The sequence below is a fragment of the Empidonax traillii genome, unplaced genomic scaffold (genome assembly GCF_003031625.1).
Source record: "Empidonax traillii isolate 1590-97213 ecotype Southwest subspecies unplaced genomic scaffold, ASM303162v1 scaffold420:size724490, whole genome shotgun sequence".
Lineage (NCBI taxonomy): Eukaryota > Metazoa > Chordata > Aves > Passeriformes > Tyrannidae > Empidonax > Empidonax traillii.
Genome location: NW_020955613.1, coordinates 388599 through 409866, shown reverse-complemented (window position 1 = coordinate 409866; position 21268 = coordinate 388599). Strand labels below are relative to the sequence as shown.

At 40.6% G+C, this 21268-nt stretch overlaps 1 protein-coding gene across 3 annotated transcripts in view; it reads right to left on the bottom strand.

The window, feature by feature from the left end:
* LOC114062597 (contactin-6-like) overlaps positions 1-21268 on the bottom strand; it is a 119762-nt gene that overhangs the window by 84781 nt on the left and 13713 nt on the right. For 2 of the 3 annotated variants that reach the window (XM_027894213.1, XM_027894215.1), the window contains exon 2: positions 10965-11102. The exons of the other annotated variant lie outside the window; for it this stretch is intronic. In XM_027894213.1, coding sequence (XP_027750014.1) covers positions 10965-11019 — 55 coding nt within the window. In that variant the 5' untranslated portion in view covers positions 11020-11102. The remainder of the gene's footprint in view (positions 1-10964; positions 11103-21268) is intronic. 3 annotated transcript variants of the gene reach the window in all.

Sequence of the window (21268 nt, the reverse complement as noted above, 5' to 3'; positions counted from 1 at the left end):
TTATGTATATGCACAAGGCAGCGCTTTGCACGTAGACTGGGACATAAATCTTGGTTCAGGTGAGGTTTCCTTAAAATTTAAATGAATTTCTGTTGATTTTTCCAATCATGGGGTTTCGATTTTTTATTCCAAACCATAAACCCAAGTTATTTTAAGGCACAAAACGTAAATTGGGTTGGATTCTACTTGTAGGATTTCAGTCTTTTCCACACAAATGACCTGTAAAACACTATGATATTTTTTTTTTTAAATTAAGGTTTGGGTATTTTTCTGGTGAAGAAATTCAATTCAGAACTTTTAGTCTGCTGCTCTATATCTCTGGGAATGTAGAAACGCAGGTGTATCCAGTTCCTAAAGTTGTCATTCTGTCCCTCTCCAGAAATTATCAATTTAAACATTCCATCATGGAAAGGCATGACAACAACTATGGAAACAAAAATGAACCTGCAATCCAGACAAACTTCACGTGGCTTCAGATTTCAGAGGGGATGCTTATTTATTATTTGCTAGAAAAGGAAACTTCCAAGAGCAGTTATAAAACTTATGCCATTTAAGAACACGAAGGTTGAATAATATATGATTTAATGATATTCTTGGTCTCTAAATCTCACTGTGCACTCAGTCTAATGTGATTATTCCTAAATTCTCTGAAGAGAAGGCATTGTTGTTCCTCTTCCAAGTCAGTGACACCACTGGAAATAAAAAAACCATTTCAATTTGCAGTCAGATTGGTGGGATATTAATGAGCTTTACCTTTCTCTGAGGCAAATGTGTGCAGTACATATGCAGCACCAATTTAATTGCAGCACCTCTCACACACTTTGGTGTATCATCAGCTTATCTCCTGGAGAGGCTGGGGGTTAATTGAGTGAATAAAATAAATGTAGACTAATTAAGAGATGACAAGTTATAGCTGATAAGGTCACTTGTCAGGCAAATATGAATTCAATATCTATTGCAGAAATGGTTACATTTTCTCTGGCCTAGAGCAAACTATTTGTGTTTTGTAAACCCACAAATGTTTACCAGAAAGACACAGAGAAAACTCTTTTATTTCTACTGTATTCAGTGTAAATCAGAATAAATTTAAATAGAAACAGTAGTTGGAGGTATCATGTTATATTCTGATTTAAGTTGCATTATACCATCAGTGATTTCAGTAGTTTTAGACTAATATGACTGAAATATGAATCTGATTATTGCTCAACAAGGAGTTACTAGAGATTAACCCCTGCAGCTTTGTTGTCATTGCCTGTATTGATACACATTTTTTTCTAAGCTGTAGGAAAAGTAATAAATCATCAAAACCTGTTTGGCATAAGTGTATGAAGTGAGACAGCATTAGAGGATGAAGAAATTGCATTCCATAAATCACTTTGGGGTTGGGGGGAAGGCCCTCTGAGCACATGAGTCAGAGTTTGGGTAGATTTTAGTCTAAACTACAAAGCCATTTTCCAGGGTGAGCTCAGGACACAGTCTGTGAGATGGAGACTGTCCTGAGGTCTGGGAGGAGCTCAGCCTGGGTAGTGAAACAATACAAACCCCAGGCTGGCCAAGGGCACACAGCAATTCCACAAAAGAGGCCAATTCCAATGTCCTCTGATTCGATAACCTGCTTCTGTTCCCCCAGACAATCCTCCCAAATGATAACGAGCTTTGCATCTGCTTTTAAGGAAATCTGTTGGCACAAACATTGTGCCCATAGAGGAGACCAGTGCTTATAAATAACCTCCCCCTGGCTTTGCAGGGATGCTGGAGTGCCTGAATCCCTGCCTGCCTCAGAACCTAATTCTGTAGGATGCAGCTGCTGGTGGAGCTGGGGGTGCTGAGGCCCTGGCACAGGTTGCCCAGAGAAGCTGTGGCTGCCCCTGGAGCCCTGGGAGTGTCTAAGGCCAGGTTGGATGATGCTTGAAGCAACCTGGGCTGGTGGAAGGTGTCCCTGCCCATGGAAGGGGGTGGGATGAGATGGGCTTTGAGGTCATTTCCAACCCAGACCATTTCATCATTCTGTGATTTTATGATAAAAGAAAGATTTTTATGATAAAAGCTCCAGAGCAGCAATTTCACACAAACATCCACCACCTTTTTACACCTTTTTACACTCCACTAAAGTGCCTACACAAAGAATTGCACAGAAATAGTGGGTTTGATTTTCCCCCAACTGTTCAAAATGTCTGCAATGTCACATTCCTGTCACTGGAACAGAATCCTCCTCTCTCCAGACACGCACCAAGAACCCCCTGGCCATTAATGGGAGTTCTCACTCCTGACTCAAGCACGACCTTTTTGTGTCTTCTGTTTGTTTGGCAGCCAAAGTGAATAATGTTCCCAGGCAAATAATGGAGTGATGTTGCTTCTTCCTCAGAAAAAAAATATTATCCCAGGGAGGAGTGTGACAGATCTGATCTCACAGAGCCTTGTGGAGAGATGGCAGTTCAAAGCCACGCTGACTTTCCTTGCTGATGCCTCGAAATAACTTCAGTAATCTCTCACCTTTCCCTCCAAACCCTCCTCCTTCTGCTGTGCCCAGTTTGGAAGTATCAAGTGCAATTATTCTGTTTCTAAGGAGCTGCAGTGAAAGGTGAATTTGTCATTACAAATATCTCTGTCCACGAGAACTTTTCATTCCCACCAACAGCAGCTCCCACCACGGCGAAGCTCAGGAGTGTGGATTAAAAGACCTGACTTAGAGGTAGAAATGAATGAGTTACAGGTAATTAGAGCAGGCTGAAAAGCAGGAACATGATGTTTGGAGCTAAACAATGTCACAGATAGTGCCTTAATTAGCAGCAAAAGTGATTTAGCAAAGTAATATTCTAATACCAATCCAATTGCTACAAATTATTAATAATGATAAGCGTGGAATAACCAAGATCCACTAACAGGGAGATGCAATATCTGTCAGAGGAAAACATAGTGCCCCTTTAATAATGAGATTGTAATTAGAATAGAACAATAAAGCTTGCATTAATATTGAACAAAGGACACAATACCCTGGCATTATGCTATGCAAAAGGAAAAAAAAATCCTATTGCTGAAATTCTAAAAGAGTCTAAAAATCAAATATATCAAAATATAGGCATGGAGATTATAATTAAAGTCTATAATTTTTGCCTCTCTGTTGCAAACCTGGGCTTAGACAGTGTCCTCCTTAGGATGACCTGTTAGGACAGGGATTGTCACCTCTGGGCGGACAAACATTGCTTTTAATTTTTAATTTTATTAACCCTAAATATGAATGAAATAATGGAGAAAAGTGGTGTTCTGGAGGGTGAAAACCAAACACAAGGTCAATAAAACCAATCCATTTGCATTACTTTTTGCTGATCCAGGACTATGATCCAGTCTCCTGGAAAATGTGATTTTGACTGTGCTTGGAGCTGACAGAGCCAAAAGTAGGAAAACTCAAGGGTGTGAATGTAAGAGCAACGAGAGAAGTGCTTTGCAGATGGAAATAGCTGCAGGTTCAGGGCTATCTCAGATATTCCCATTCATCCAGCCCCTACACGTGCCCCCACTAGGCTAATCCATCCATATTTCTCCCAAATTACAGATCAGGACGTGTCTCAGAGCTGCCTTCCCATGCACAAACACCAGCAGCAATTTTAGTGGCAATCACAAGAGTTCCTCTTCCAGCCAGTGATGAAAAAACGCCTCCCATCCCTAAGAGGTTTATTTTCGCCGTGCAGGCACCAGACCCACAGCCTAAATAATCCTGGGTGGTTTGGAATCACTCTGGGAGCTCACACTCTGTGACAACCACATTTTCTGTCCTAGTCAAGTGCCAACTATAATAATAATATATATATATTAAAACAGGACTTTGAATAGGAATCTTTTTTTGCTGCCAAGAGATTGGAGGAGAAGATGAATCAGAATTTGGAACCCCCCCAGTTAAAGTGGTCGTGGTACCTCAGGAATGTCAAGTGGGTGTGACTGCAGTGAATTCCAAGAAGTTTTCAGTGTTAATTCCTGCTCAACAAGAAACACACACACATAAACAGCGATCAATGGGCTCTAAATGAAAAAGAAGTGGCGAATCAATAACTAGAGACGTTTTATTTTCCAGCTTCTGCAAACAATGCGAGGGATGATCGGCCTGTGATTATGGGGAAGCAGCAGATATTGTTGCAGCTCTTGAAAGCTGGTGGGCAAGATCTTCACCCGTGCCAGTGTGTGCAGAGCTGCTGGGTGGGAATATTAAACAGCATGGAAAATTCAGGCTGGCTTTCCATTTCTAAGGAGAACGGATTTTCTTTTCTTTTTCTTTTTCTTTTTGCATTTCCAAGGTGTGTTTTCTGCAAACAAAATAAATCCCTCTCGCTCTCGCTGCCCATTGACATTCCTTTTCTCTCCATCTCATGCAGGACATGGAAAGAGATGAACTTGAAGGTCCCAACCCAAACTGTTCTATGATTCCATGTCCATCATTCTCCCCATAATAAATTCTGAGGGGTTTTGTGTGTCAATTCTTTAACTGAGGCATCAGTTCTGAAGATAAAATATGATGGATTTGATTATGGAACTCCAAGGGATTCCATGTTGTCAGTCTTTGAGGACCACAATGTGCTGGATCAAGGTGGAGCAGCTCTGAAATGGGGGGGAGAGGTTCTCAAAATCCAGCCCTGCGGAATTAATTAAACATTCCCAAACAAAATGATCATCTCTCAAACAGATGTCTTATAAGTCACCTGAAAAGGGTGACATCCAAAACCCCGTTACTTCAACCCCAGCAATTTTACTTTAAAATGTTGTGCTTCGCTAAACTGTTTCAGTGATATATTATTGTGTCTTCTCAAGCTTAATTTTTTTATACTTAAATTTGCCATTGCTGACAATAGAAAATGCTCAAAATATTTGAAGTGCTTAATCACCTGCTAATTTCAACTTCTTGGCAGCGATAATAAAGTAAAATTGAATTATCTTTGAAGCTGTTGAAAACAAAAAAAAAAAAAAAAAAAAAAAAAAAAAAAAAAAAAAAAAAAAAAAAAAAAAAAAAAAAAAAAAAAAAAAAAAAAAAAAAAAAGGAAAAATAATAAATAATGTCTTCTAAAGTACCAGGATGTTATTTTACAAAGTTAATGAGCCTTTTGTACAGAGAGATGAAATGACTTGATATGAACCAAAAGAAAACCATGTAAAATTTAAATAATAGGGGAAAAAAAAATCATGTAAAGTAACTAATTGAAGAGATTAGAAAGCAATAATTACTCAAACCAGTGTAAAAATAGGTTAGGTCTTTCAGACTGTAGAAGAAACTTATACACTAGAGCCATATAGAAAACATAAAGCTCAGGTAATGATTCCCATGAATTCCAGCATGCTGCAGTGAACTCCAGGAACTGTAAATACCACCTTCCTGACAGCTAAATCAATGCAAACTCCAACCTGAAAGTGCACCCTCCAAGCAGCACCTGAGCTCTGACCTCCTTTTCCCCACGTCTGGGCCCTCAGGGGGATTCAAAAAAGATGTTTTTCTCAGAGATGAAGGATAATGAGGAAGATTCTCCTCTAACGTGAGTCCAGCCCGTGGTACAGAATATTAAACATCGTTCCCTGTGTCCAGCAGGTGGTTTCCTTGGGAAACACGGCAGTGTTGCTCTGTTGTCCCCTCAGAACGAGAGCTTTGAGGTGGTTCGTGTCTGTTCAGAAGAAAAGCTTCAAATCCACTTAACTCCACTAAATATAAGGGTTGGGTTTTCAGAATTCTTGGCTTTTGGAAGGAAATGATCCAACTGCCCTTGGAATCTGAGCAGGCACAGCAATGCCACTGCTGAGCCCTTCTCAGTGTCACTCCAGCTCGTTGCTCTTGATGCTTCTTTATTGGGGTTATTATCATTTTTTGCGTGTACTTCATTACCAGGGCAGCTGAAGCCACAAACTGGTGTGAACATCACAGAAACACAGGATGGTTTGGGTTGGAAGGGACCTTAAAGCTCATCTCATCCCACCCCCTGCCCTGGGCAGGGACACCTTCCACCAGCCCAGGGTGCTCCAAGCCCTGTCCAACCTGGCCTTGGACACTCCCAGGGCTGGGGCAGCCACAGCTTCTCTGGGCAATAATATGCCTCTCTTTGAACTGAGCAGAGAAGAAAATACCTGAAAACTCCCCAGGGCTCTGTAACATCCTCCTGGTCAAGTGGCCAGCAAGTGGCAGAGCCAGAACTGCTTCCCAAGCACAGCCCTCTGCCACCAGAAGATTCCTCCTTTATTTCACCTTGCCCTGAGGTCAGAGACTCACTTTTCTCACACGCTGCCTGATTTTGTCTGGGTTTTGCCCTCGAGCTAGAAACAGTTTTTCCTTCTGATAAAAGAGAGCAAATGCAAGTACAGAAATTGCTCATTCTCATCCTTGAAATGAAATACAGAGGGACCAGCTCTGTGTAAGACCTTCCAGGACTGAACAGGGACAAGCAGCTCACTCTCTGCCACTCACCCACTCTCCAGTTTAAAGCAATATTTGGGATGATATTTTCCAAATGTGATGCCTGCAAAGCTGGGGGATGGGTTAGACAAATGCATGAATTTCCCTTCCTGTCTGTGATGGCTTTTCATCCACCTTGTCTTTTTTTTGCTAATAATATTTTTCCTGGTAATTCCATAAGTGTTAAGTCTTTCTTGTGTATTTGAGCATATGTGTGGAAGTTCCTGGAATGCCAGTCTTCCTAAGAAAAGAAATCAGGTAAAGCAGCTCAATGATTTCATAGCCCATCCTCTCCATAACACACTCACAGTCCCTCTTTCTGCATCTTGCCAAGAGCCAAGTAATTTGTTGCCTCTGAAAGGTTGATGCAAGCCAGATGCTTGCAGGTCATTTACAGAAATACGACTTTTAGGGTCGTTGTTCCCCCCAAATCACGAGAACTCCCATGTTGTCCAAGGGAGACCTGATCATTATCATTCTCTGACTCATCAGCAGGTCTCTGAAGGCCTCTGGTTGTTCAGAGAACCCTGAACAATTCCAGGCTGGACTTGTTCATCTCCACAGTTTGCTGTTAGGAATAGCAAAGATATCACTTGTCTTAAAATATATGGTCTGCTGTTCCCTTCCTAAAGGTGCTGTTATGCCAACAGTAAATCTGCAAGAGGCTGCAGGCAGAGAGTGGGATGTGATGTATTCAATATTCATCAGGCTGTGACCCAAAGGAGGATCAGGACACTTCACATCAGGCAGTTTCTCTCCCTAGTATAGCAGTTTGGAAACGATGGGCCAAAATACAACCCTGGAGGTGGCAGCTGCACCTTCAACTGATTTTAAGAAAATAAGCCAAAGGACTGTGTAAAAACACTGCCTCATTTCCAAAATCCAGGTCAGACTGGCTGGTTGGGCTTTGAATGTTTGTATTGTCCGTAGATAATTTTAAGGGCCTGGTGGCATTTACTGACATTTTGCTTTTTCCTTATCTTTAACCCCAGAAAACCCATTTGTTTCCTTGATGGGGTCAGGTCCCTCAGCAGTGCAAAGGACAGTGGCAAAGGCCATCTCTCTGTGCATGTATTTATTGGAAGCCACCACCAGGAACCAGGTCAAAGAGGTGCCATTTTCCTGCAGAAATGGGAGTGGCACAGAAAATCTGGATAAGCTGTCCAGGAGGAAGACAAACTGCAGAAATGATAAGGTAACTCCTCCTCTTCCTGAGCAGTAAAAAAACCTTGGAGATTTGGAAGACGGAAGCTGGGAAGCTCAGATATTCACTGTGATGGGGATGTAAATTGGGATTTTACACATCCTGCTGAGTAGGGAGCTACCAACAGACCTCTTGGTTACCCCAATACCTGGGAAAATCAAGCAGTGCCTGTGTCTCTCCTTATCTAAGCTCTGCAACCTGTATTTCTCCTGCATCCCTAAACTGGGTGATAGAAAAGGGCGGAAAAATGGCTTTTGCAACGTATTTATGATCAAATTATTCCCTGCATTACAGCATCGAACAGAATCCATGAACCCTGATTGGCAGAGGAGAGAATGGAGGGAGCAGAGAGACACAGATGAGGGGGCTGTTAGTGATGGAGAACCAGACCTGGAACACACATCCAAAGAACAGCCTGAGGGGCATCTGAGGGATGCTTAACACAGCAATAGGAGATGAAAACTTAAAACAAAATCTTCCCTCGATATGATATTGTTGGCAACCCACGTTGCACAACAGCAGGAGCCAAGAGCAGCCACAGGAGGAAAACTCGAGACAGTTTCGGTGTGAAGAGACAATGATTTGATTTTATTCAGCACTTTGGACAGTTCTGTTCATTCCAGCTTCTCAGAACCCTGTCTAGATCTTTAATCCAGAAAGTGAGTGCTCTCTCTTAACATATTCCGATCAAATAATGTTTAAATTTCAGCAGCAGCAGCAGCAGGAGCTGCTTTTCATATATACCCAAAGCAAGTACACAGGATTTAAAGTAATGATCTCTGAGTTTATCTTCATCACCCTTCTTGCCTCTGGTGTTGTGCTTAGATCAGATTATCTCATTTAAATAGCAATGGGTTATGGAAATAAAAAAATGTCTAATCTGTTCCCTTGCTGTGTCACTGTGAATGTTTTACTCTATTTTATTTTGTCCCCTACGGCACTTGCAAGAAAACCCCAAAGACCCTTGTTGAGTCACATAAAAAAGCTCTGCTGGAAAATAAGGGTTGGAGGAAATATTACTCTTTCCACATAAAGAGAATATAGAGGGTAGTTTGATTTCTGAGTGATTGAATTACCATCTTGAGGGGTAATAATACCCAGCTCTGCCTGTACAGGACGTTTAATCCTTAGATTTGAAATGAATTTATAGGTCAAAACCGTTTTCATTCTACATGTCTGGTAGAATTGAGGCAGAAACAAAGAAGAAATGACTGACCAATGTCATTTAACAACCTGAATTACCTTTCAAAGCCCAGCCCACAGAACTGCTCTGCTCAGCATCCAGGCTAGTTCCTAATTTTCCCACTCAGTTCTATTACTCCTAAATTGCTGTGAACCATCCATGTAATAAATCAAAGAAGTTTTGCCCATAACTGCAGTTTGACTGTTACCATCAAACATATTTCAGCATGTCATGTAGTGAAAACCAGCAGAGCTCCACTGAAATCAATGGAGTTAATTTATACCCAGGTATAAATTAACTTATCTCACAGAAGTCAGTGGGAGAATTTGCTGTTTCTTTAATTGACAGCAGGACCAGGACAAAAGGGCCGTTGTGATCTACCCCTGGTGCCTGGGAATAGGGAAGGTTTAATTTTTTATCTATTTTTAAACCTTCAAAACCCTGAACATGCTCACGTAAAAGTGAGCTCCCAGGATCTTTTAACTCAGCTGGCACAGGACACTGGTCTGGTTAAAAGATGATCCTTTAGCAAGAAAATGATGAAGATGACAAAAAGTTTGAAAAAGGAAAGCTTTGTGGGAAAAAAAAAAAAAAGAAAAAGCTGAAGGAACAGGCTGTATTTGGAGCTACAAAACATGGGGGTAAAAATATCTTGTCTATCACCAGGCTGTGCTGCTCCTCCAGAGATTCATTTTCCAGGATCACCATCGATTTCCCAACCTATAGCAATCAAGGAGTTATAGGGGAACTCTTGTACCCTAAAAGATTGGTGAATTGGGAAATAAAAGGGAATGTTGGGGCACTAAACAGGTGTTTGTTGTGTTTAGTTCAGCAAATCTGGGCTTAAATGAGCCACTGCTTGCTTGAAATATTTTATATATCACAATAATTTAATATGAAGTCCTGACCATGCTGGTTGTTTGTTACTGAAATGGGCATTTAGTATTGATTTAACGGAAAGTCTGATCCCGAGATTTGCATTTTTTATCCTGAGATTTACGTTCCACATTGAGATAAAATGGCATCAAGTTTAATTTAAATTGTGTTTTAATATACTACTGAAGTCTGCACTCTGCTCCGCTGCTTCATTTCAAACAGCTGCTGACTCATGCACTACATAATTAATTTAAGTATCATTTGGGGTCACTTTAATACAATTTCCTCGTAAGTACATGAGTAATATCCTGGCTATTTAGAGTTCGATACATTAATTGTAGACAAAAGTCAGTCGTCATGGTTTCTATCACAGCCAAGTGTGAGGGGTCAGTTCATCCCCCAAATTCATTATAACCTCAAAGAGTTCAGTTCCCATTCTGGGCCTGTTTTCAGCTGGGGCTGTAATGAGTCACATGAGTTAATCCCATTTAGATGGTTTTATGAAGCAGGATTGTCAAGTTATATGCTTTTAATTAGAAGAGAGGTTGAAAAAAAAAAAAAGGAATGAACTCAGAATACCAAACCCTCGGTGCGAGCAATGCCCAGCCAGGCAGAAAAGAACGTTTTACCTCACAATATGCTACCAACTGTTGATATTTTAATTAAGCACAAGGGATGTTCAAGGAGGAGAAGGTGGGAGCACAGTCCTGCCTCCTCCAGCCACCCTTTGTCCTCTGCATCCAACCTGGGCACTGTCAGGATGCCCAGCACTTGGATCAGGGGCAGGGTGGGTGGATGAGGTTCCATCATCACACAAACAGGAGGCAAAGAAAGAACATTTAAACCCATTTTGGGCGTTCAGCAAGATTTCCTTTCATTTCTATGCGTTTATATTCTGATTATTATCTTATTCAACACTCCCAAACTGGGCTGGTTTTCAGCCCAGCTCCATTTGCTGACCTGGGGCTTGGTGATGCTGTGGCCAAGAAAGGTCTCTCATGGATGTTGTTACCCAAGTAACAGTTGTATTTTAGACTGGTTTTTTTGAAGCTTTTACCTGGATTTCACCTTTCTTGTGATCTTGAAACGTGATTTCCTGGCTCAAAGGCAGAACCAGGAGTTGCTTAAAATTACAGCATGTCCTAATGAAAAGCTCCTTAGTCACCTGTTCATACAAATAAGTCCTGTTAGTTTTGGTAATTGCTTCTCCTTTCTTGAAGAATTATGACACTGATATAGATTTATCAATCACAAGTACTAATAGTGGAACATTTTACCTGTGCTGCAGCTCATGAATGGCAGCAGACTTATTAGTTTCCATAGCAACACCATCTCCACTTTCCAAGGTCAAAAATTCCTCCCATCCAATCAGTGGAAGAAAGTAAAGTGTGTCTTCCTGTGACTACCTTGATATTCTGCAAAAACAGGAAGAGATATTGCATAATTTAAGTACAGATTTCAAACAAATACCCCAATTTCCTCTGTGTAAAATCATGTTCTACTGCACCATTTGAAGACTCAGACCCTAAAAATGCAATAAATGGTCAAGACAGGATCCTCTCAGCATAAAAATAACTCCAAAATGACACAAAGCTGGTGATGAGATGAGTGAAAATCAGGAAGTGTTGGAGTTTCACCCACCCCTGCATAGAGATTCCTGGGGCTTGGAGCAACCTGGGCTAGTGGAAGGTGGCCCTGCCCATGGCAGGGGGTGGAATGGGATGACCTTTAAGACCCCTTCCAATCCACAGTGTAAAAAACACACCTTTTCTGTGCTAAGCTTCGCCATTCAGAAATGAAACACCCCCCCACAAGGATTTACATAACAATTTCCTTTAATTTCCTGTGACATTTCAGTCAACATACGATGAATTAGGCCAGGAAAAAAGATCTGTTTGGCCTGTGGTCCCGAAGGGCAAACGAGTAATTTACTGTTGGGAATCAGTTCATAAGCCAGCTGCAACCAGAAATCACTTCATCAAATGAGTTTAGAAGATTGTGAAATCATTCCAAACCTTTTAAGTGCTGAAAGTTTTCCACTGAGAAATTACATTTATGATCCACGTTTCCAGGTCCATATTCTCTTCTCACTTGTCTCACTTTTCATATCAGGGTGAAAAGATATCATACAGGATTATCCTGAAACTTATTGCTGATACCAATGAGGGACAGATTTTTTAGAAAATTAAGGAATTCTACTCATTTGGAACTCGTCCCTCTTCTATAAGGGATCTCATTCTGTTCATATCTTTTATGAACTTCACTTAAAAATTTCAGGAGGTCTCAGAGGGAACACTTTTAAACCTGGGGCACCACTGAAAGTGGCCATTTCAGGGGGGGAAGCTTGACAAGCTTCTACGTTTTGAAAAAAGGATTGAAAAAGCAGTTCCCTTCAGCCTTTTGTGATGTCCTGCTTCACACAAATCAGGGGTCTACTGAAGCCCATTTGCATCATTTATAAGTGTATGAAAGGAAAAGTATTTAAAAAGTGCTAATTTATAATTCTTGCGAAGTAGAGAGAACAAGGAGCTGGATGGTACCTTCAGACATCAACCCTGCCCCAACAACAGTGGCTGCACCTAAAATAAATATTTACTCACAACATATTTACTTTCTTTTCAATACTTTTTTTGGTGTTTTTCTTCAATACTTGCATTCAGTTCAGGTTCCACTCTAACCCCTTCTTTAAACCACCTGTCGATACTGAAGGTGGGCATTGATTATTTCTACTTAAGTGTAAAACCTCGTGCTTTTCCTTATTGAATCACATCATATTTATTTCACAGCCTTTCTCTTGCTTGTCAATATTTGTCTTGAAGCTGCTGTGCACATCCCTGATATTTAAGACAACAAAAACCACTTTACCTTTTTTTCCCCCCCCTTGTCCTTCCTAAACAGAGTGTGTCCCTTCGGATCAAAATGCAAGAGTTTTAATCATCTACTTAGATGTCACTTTAATTCATCTTATATTCCTTTTGTGACTTTCCCTGTGTCACAATTTTGCCTTTTTTTTTTCCTAACCATAGGTCAGCAGGAGCGAAAAGATCCCCCAAACCACCACGACCTGTGTGTCCTGCAGCACTGCAGGGTGAGGAGGCTCAAATTGCCCCATTTACTGGCAAACCCTCCTGCTGGGTGCCGATGTTTGATGTCAGTAGATAACAACCAGAATTTGTCTGCAATTTATCCTCTATTGCTGCAGTTGTGGCGATGAATTTTGCACATTGCCACGGGTTTCCTTGGTGTTTCTGTCTCAATTCACCTCCTGTGCTTGGTACTTGTCTGTGGTTGCTTTTCTTGCCGTGGGCAGAGACGTTTCCCTGTGCTGCCCATGTTGGTCCCACCCAACTCCTTTCCCTCAAGATCTCTAAAACTGATCCTTTTCCTGATTAAGCCACATTTGTTGTGCGAATTATTTTGTGCAGATCACCTGAAATCCTTTTCAAGAGTTACCAGAAAAAATTATGGCTCAAAGGACATGATTTACCCCCTCCAGGATTACTCATGTACATCCTGAGAGGAATGTTCCCAACAACGAAAAATAACCAATAAAAGCCAATTAACTGACCATATCCAGTATTTTGTAAGACATTTGTACTCTCTTACAGGAGCAGATCCTTCTGAAAGCCTTCCTGTTTTCTATTCCCCTCCAGCTGAGTTGTAGATAAGTCTTTTGAAACCAAGAAGCTTCTGCCAATATTTAGAATATATAACTCGAATTCTTTGTATTCATACAAGGTATTGATCAATCCTCAGAACTGTAATTCTGCTGCTTCTAGGACTGCAAATTATGGAGCATTACTGTAAATATATATATACACACACACACATATTTCCTTTAAGTAACCCAACTGTTTTAGTCCTTTCCCCCTGACAAACACAAGGACCTAACTGGCAAGCAGGCACTTAATAATTTTTACAATGTCTTTCCAACAGCAGCTTCCATGGGATTATTTACTGTCAAACTAAATCAAGAATAAATGAAAAAACTGAAATATTTATAGCATAAGAAAAATCTGGTTCAGACCAGAAATCCCAGCCTGGCATTAAATCAAGAAATGTAACAAGATTCTGCCATCATACCCTTTGTTTGCTGGATGTGCTGCTATCACTTATTTTAATTGTTATGCCACAGTTTGAGCAGAGAGATGGATGGAAAAGAAAACAGGTTAAATATGATCATGGGGAAATATTACATTTTCCCCTAAAAATACTGATTGGATGTCCACTTGTCCACAGGATGTAATTTATACAAAGATGTTTATTACAGGAGAAGTCAACATCACTTCTTGTTGTTTTCCCATTAGAGAAAACAAGTCCATAGGAAAGAACTCAATCCTCAGACAACTTTCTACCTGTTTTTTTTCCTTCTTATCTGTGGGGGAAGGAAAGATTTCTGTTCCTGAGACATCCAAATGTGGCGTGTGGGACACCCAGGGGTGTACAAGAGACGAACTGATGGAAGGAAGGTGGATGAAACACTGCATGGAGGGGTTGTGCAGCATCTACTTCTCATTGCAAACACTCTGGGTCATATTATTGGAAAGAAAGCACACAAAAGCATTCCTTTCATCAAACATTTCTTCCTGGATAGCTGGAATATTGAAAAATTCAGTCTAAACGTGGGATTTGAGTATTGACTTAGTGACGTTGTGCTTAGCACAGAGAGGGAAAGGCTTTCTTGTGTGGTTGAAGCCTTAAGTTGTATTGCTGTTTCCTTGGCACTGGAATTTAGAAGGAGGTATGTTATGGATTCATTTATTCATTAAAATGATCTGACATCTCTTTAGTGTATTAACAAAAGTGCCAATACTTCGTTCTTCACTGAGCTGAGGCTCAACCTGCTGCCCAGGCTTTGGCTTTCACGACTTCCACTCTCTCCAATGGCTTATTTTTTGAGTAACAAAACACTTACCAGATCAAATCTGTGACAAGGGACAAAATGCTCTTGTGGTGTCATCTGAGCTTTTGTGAAAATAGGCCCCATTCCACATTTCTGCCACAACTGTGCCGGTTTTGTGAGAGCAAGAGAGCGTGGGTTCAGGTGCTGATCTGACATCGTGCTGGGGTAAAACTTGTCAGGCACTGGAATGATGAGATTTTGCTCTTAGCTAAATTTAAGGAAATGGACATTTTTCCCCATGGCAAAATGCAGCTGTGTTTGCAGAAAGAGCAGCTTTCTGAGCTGGTGAAAGGAACGATGTTTAACAACAGGGATTTGGGGCTGAATCCCACAGTGACGCCGGTGGTGGAGCTTCACTCCAGGGCTGGTATATTGGTGTAGCCACCTACAGAATAAGTTCTGTTGAATGTATGTAGAAGGGAAGGAATAAAAATGTGAAGGGAAGAGGCTAAAATCTGGGGAGTGCACGAACAGCCTTTTTTTCTGCAGCCTCAGCTTTCCCTCCCACCAGCTTCCACACATCTATATCATCTTTTGAATTTGGCCTTACGTACTTTCGTATTCTTCATCTGCCAGGAAATAAGCCAAGTCTGTCCCAGCCAGGCTTGAATTCTTGGCACACCATTGCTCCTGATCTCTATATTGTCTCCTGAGCACCTGATTTGAAGGCATCTAATGTGAATTTTCTCATGAATGCCAATGATATACGGCTACATTTTTCTTTTCAAACTTTTTATCCCTGAGGCGCTTTCTGCACTCAAACTATTTCCCAGATATCCATAACAGACTGAATAGCAAACACTTGCAACTACCAGAGCAGAAGCAGAAGAGACCAGTCTTCCAGGCTGCAGCAAGATTTACTTATGCTGCTGCAGTACTTACTGCTTATTTAGAATTATTGAACCATATTTCGAGGGAGAAAAGTACCCCGTGTTATTTAACAAAGGTTTCCGATACCGATCACTCCTATTTTTTCCTCCTGCACAAAAGGGCTTGGATTTTCATTTGGTTTTCACTCCTGACTGCTATTGCTTACTTTTCCTAGGGAAACAGAAAATATAGTGGCTCATTTGCAAGTCAAATTCCGTACATGAAGCCTTCGGGGAGGGTTTAAATCTTGTGTTTTCAAAACGTTTTCCTAAAATCCAAACAAACAGCTCAGTTGTGTTTCAGGTGACATTGAGGCTCGTTCATGGTGGGACATACAGAGGCTTTTGTTTCTTTAACTCCCCAAATTAAGGATTCAGCAGCAGTGAAATGGCCCTGGCACAGGTTGCCCAGAGAAACTGTGGCTGCTCCATCTCTGGAATTGTCCAAGGCCAGGTTGGACAGGGCTTGGAGCAACCTGGGCTGGTGGAAGGTGTTCCTGCCCATGGCACTGGATGATCTTTAAGATCCCTTCCAAACCATTCCATATTTCTAAAGACCCTGTTGTTTGGGGGTTTTTTAATTTATATACATGAAGTTCTGGTGCTACTTTGGCTCTGTGCACTGACACCTATGATAAATAAACACAGAAATATCTCACCCAGAAGTTGGTTTTGTTTCATAAATGGTAAAGTCTTTTTTTTGTTCTTTATAAACTCTGGCTGGTCTCTTGGTCTCTCACTCTGGGCCATGAGGAACAAGAATATTAGTGTGAGGAATGTTTGGGTGCCCTTGCACAGCAAATATATTGGGATTTAGGGTGAGTTTGCACATCTGCAGCTGTGCCAAGGCTTGGTTTTAGTCCAGACCCATCAGCAAATCCTTTTTGGGGGATAAAATATTCAATCAGTTAAGGTTGACACTGCCCAGAATGGTACGTGGCAGTCAAGTAAACTCTTATCCCATTACCAGAGCTGTGGGCCTGAATCAATTATAAAAAAAATCCCAGTAACTACATTCCTCTCTATAACACCTTTTCCATGGCTTTTCTCCACTTCCCCTGCCTGGCTTTGGATATAAACATGTTTTGAGTCAAGTCAATCAAAGACAACAGACAGTTACAAAGCCAATATATCAATTGGCAGGGATTTCTGCTCTGCAGTCCCTGTCACATACAGAATTATATTTTGGGACACCATTTATCTGTAAGAATGTCCAAATTCAGGCTAATATAAAATATTTGCCCCTGAATTAGGTGAGGCACATCATTGCAAGTGTCCCTTAAGTATTCAGTGAAGTCTGTTCTTTGTTAGTCACCCCGTTCTACTCTGTGTCACGTAAAGAGAAATTGTTTCAGTTGAAGTAGTTTAGAAACGTGTCATGAGCATTACTACTCATTACTGATATTCCTGGAGGCAGCAGCCACTTACAGTGATTAGGTTCCTCATCTTTGAGGTCCTGAAATGGGATATCAAGAAGCACAAGGTCTCCTACCCTCCTTCAGCTGAGCTTCAGTCCCAGCTCTGTGTGGCTCAGTGCTGTGTTCTCTGTGCCTGGCAGAAATTACGCCTCTGATTTCTGGAAGATGTGTTTTCCACATTAAATTTGTAGCTGGGATAAGCACAGGTGCCTTTTACAGCCCATTTCCAGCCTGCAAGTCTTTTCATAAACTCAACAGAAGCGAGGCAGGAGGAAGAGTGGGACAAAATAGAGCAATAATTCATCTTATGTTGTTTGATAGATAGAAAAATGTCAGCCAAAAAGCTTCCTGGGGCAAAATGGATAACCTTAAAGGAAGATTTGCAGCAGTGATAGCAGCATTTAGCATTAAGTGCCATGTTTGCAGCAACTGAGGGAAGGAAAATCTGATTCAAGCCTCGGAGTGTCTGGAGGAGATATGTAAAGTGGCTCCCCAAAAGCTGATGTGCTCTTGAGCTGCCATCTCTTTGTGTCTGCAGATGATACACAGATCCTGGGGCATGCTGGAAGAATTAACCTTGTATTCCATTTCCCATTTCACTTCCCTTTTTTGTGCAGTTTAAGCCTCTGTTGTATCAAGTGCAACAGGAAAAGCAGAATTTATTACATTTGTAATAAATAATTTGTAAAGAGAATTCTAGATAAAGCAGAATTCTCTATCAGAGCTGCCTAAAGCCCAAATTCTCATGTAGGACCTGTTAATCAAAATGCTTAAAGACATGACATTTGCTACAATGGGATGGCAACTCCACCCATACTTTGGCTTAATGTAAAGTATTCCTGAGTCATTCCAGTCAGTCACCCTGCTATAGGAATTTCCAGCTCTCTACCAATAAACCACAGGACTGCAGGAGCCAAACACAAGAGCTCTTTGTGCACATTCTTCAGCTAAAACAGTTCAGTCTCTGATGTGTGGGAAGGGACATTCCATCATCTCTGTGAGGTCTGTCCTCTCTGAATTTTGGTGGGATGGAAACTTCAGCCTGATCTGCAGGGATTTCCATGAACCACAGAAGTTATCATTTGCCATGTAAATTAGAATTTTCAATTCAATACATCATCAAATACATTTTTTCTGAAGAGATCTGGAAGTGGTAAGCTTACCAAACCCAACGAAATTTGTAAACAAATTATCACATTCCTTCTAACCTGCTCACAAACACTAAAGCTGCTTGTCTTGATGGTACCCAAATATTGGGAGGGAAGAGCAGACATTATTCTTCCCAGGTGAAAAGTTTAATATCTACTCCGTATCTGTGAGTGAAAGCTTAAGAACTCTAGAACACCTCCTTCCAAACATTATCAGTGTAATGATGATAAAAAAAAAAATCACTCCATTTCAACTGAAGTTAGTACCAAAATTCCCATTTCTTCAGCAAAATAGGATCAAAATTAGAATGTCATCAAAAGATAGTGTGCAGGTTTCTTCAAGGATATGGATGTTAATAAAGGAACTGCTGATAAACCTCTACAATGGTATCTTGAAGACTTCATCTCTCTCAAGATCTCATGCAGCAGTTGTTTCAATATGAGCCTCATATCGCAGGGATGCTTTAATTTGGGCCACCCTAAAGCCTGCTATTCAGTGTTTTAACTTTCATCCTCTGCTTGCTCTGCATTTAATATCCCAGATCTTTTTTATTAAATCCATATTAAAGGGATTGCGATCTCTTTATGGTCCTCTCCTTTCAAATAAAACAATATCCTCGGTAACAAAGCCCTTACTCCTGAGTTTCTTGCAAAAAAACCACGACACCCTCCAACCCCTCAGTGGTGGAATAAAGCTTTGGAGAAATGCTCTTTTCAACCAGAGAGTTCAAGCCTTGGAGAAACACCCTCAGAAGGGCACCGGGGTGTCCACCTGCCACTCCTACCTCAGAAATTCACGGGGCAGAGTTAATATTTGCAAACAAACAGCAAAAAAGGGAAACCAAAGCTAATTTTTGTACAAGAACCTGGAAATCTGCCAAATTATTAACAACTGGACTTCGTCCTGGCAGGAAATATTAACAGCACCATGAAAGGAAATCATTAAGTGTAGATTTCGCCAGAGAGCTGCCAGGAAATATGTAGATTTTTTTTTTTTTTTTTTTACCAGCCATACATTTCTATGCAGCAGTAAATAAAGAGGCCAGGACCAGTTCTGGGGTGACCTGGGTGGGAATGGATTGGAACCATCTGGCAGTGAGATTAGGGTGAGCACTAACTAATAAAAGCAGGACCAAGCAGGACTGGAATGCCAGGGTGACTTTAGGATGAGCTGAACCCCCCCATGACCATTAGTTTTGCCCAAAATGAAGCCTCCCCTCATTTGATTTGCATATGTGCCTGCCTGGGTGTCAGGAGGGAAAGTTAATTTCCAGGCTTATTGTTTAACAAGTAAATGATTCAGTGTGAAATGATGATCGTTCCCTTCCTCCTTGGTGATGCTGTTGCTGTTTATTGCCATCATTTAGAATCTCTTTGATAATGAGGAGAAGAAGAAAATAATCAGTTGCTTTCTGGATGAAATTGGACTTAATTCAGCATAATCTATGTATTTTAAGATAGGGGATATAGCCAAGTGGAATAATCAGTGCAGCAAACAGATTGCTTTAGTGTCTAGACAGGTTTCAAGATGATCTGGAGATGGGAACAGGCATACAAATGATTTACCTCCCCTGCTCCAGCGAAATGTCTGGATGCTGGTGGAATACAGAAGGAAAAAAAGAGGAAGTCCTTTAAACAAAAGCCAAGGAGAAAAGAGCTGGAGTTTCTAAAGGTCCCACCACAGCAAACACTTCTGCTGTGAGGTTTTGGGCAGAGGTTTCCTCTGAGCACATGGAAAAGGGTGATGCCACAGGCAAGGATCTGGAATTTGGGAGATCCTTCCTTGCCCAGGAGAGTCTGAAGAGGCTGAACAGAAGGTCCACAATTCCCAGTTAAAGCTCTGAAGATGAAAGATTTATCAGGGTTTAATAAATAGAAATAACCGTGTCTGTCCTTAACAGCTTTGACAACATTAAGCAGTGTCCTGAGTTTTAGAGGATGATCGTGTTTCAAGTCATAGAATAACTTACAGATTTCTCTTCTTTAAAGTATCTGAATTGGTAGTTTGAAAAGTTGATCTTGAGCTGTGTATTTAAATATATATGAGAAGTACATATTAATGTGATCTAAATATAAGCATAACTTTAGAGATTTGTTACTGAGAATGATTTGGCACATTTAAAAACATCTATTTTCCTTTTCCTATAATTGTGGGGTTTTTTTGCTAAAAGTTCTCTAGACACTTTAAAGTTCCTTCACAGTCAGTGTACATAACATATATCAATTGTATCAAGTTGCTTGAAAATTATGGTGTAATTTTAGGTCTAAAATTAATTGATTTGTAATTGTTTGTTTGGTTTTTATTAATTAATTTCTTCTGCAGCTCATGCTGTTTGCTAGGGTTTGTTTATGAGCTGTTTGCTCCTTCAGAAGTCAGACCTTTACCAGTGGGTGAAAGAAAGAGAGATAAACATTAACCCATTTCATTACATTAATTATTACTAGAATCCTGCTTTGCTCGTGGCAGATGATTTGTTAGATATTGATTTTATTTCCTGATAATTATCTTGAGCTCCAAACAAGTCCCACAAGCAGGTATTGATGCATTTGCATCTGCTGGATATGCAGCAGACAATTCATATATACACTCAGAGTAGGTTAGAAAAGCAAAATGTTAGCTTGAATAATTATCACTATTTATGGATGTTTTCTCTTCCTGGCTTCACTAAAGAGATTGGAGCTTGATCTTGCTATTCTGGAGGTGTTCTGGGGCTTTGACAGGTCAACAGGGTTGGCTGCTCCAGGGGTGGGAAACTTTGAGCTTCATGGAGAAATGCTAATTTACACCACTGAGGAACCAGGACCAAAGATATCCAGAAGAAAAAAAGCCTTTAAAATTATCTATTTTATGATAAGAATCACAATTTTACTTAGGAGCCAGCTAATATTTAGGATGCACTTATTTATGTATGCACTCATTTAAAATATATCAATTCTAAACTTCGAAAATGGGAAAGGCCCTGAAAGGCCAGGACTGGATATAAATATTTAGCACGAGGTTTTTACTGGCATTGCAATTTTTTTTTTTTCCAGAGGCAGAACTTCCTTTTCATTTCTGCTTTGTTTTTTCACCCATTTGACTGAACAGGGAAAGTTAACAGGACTTTAACTTGGTTTGTTTTTTTTTGTACCATCAGTGCTCTGAGAAGCCTCTTTCACACCTTTCTATTCACTCCTTTCATTAAGACTCTCTTTATGCACCAAAATATGTTGTTGGAATCACAGAGAATAATGGAGAGGAAA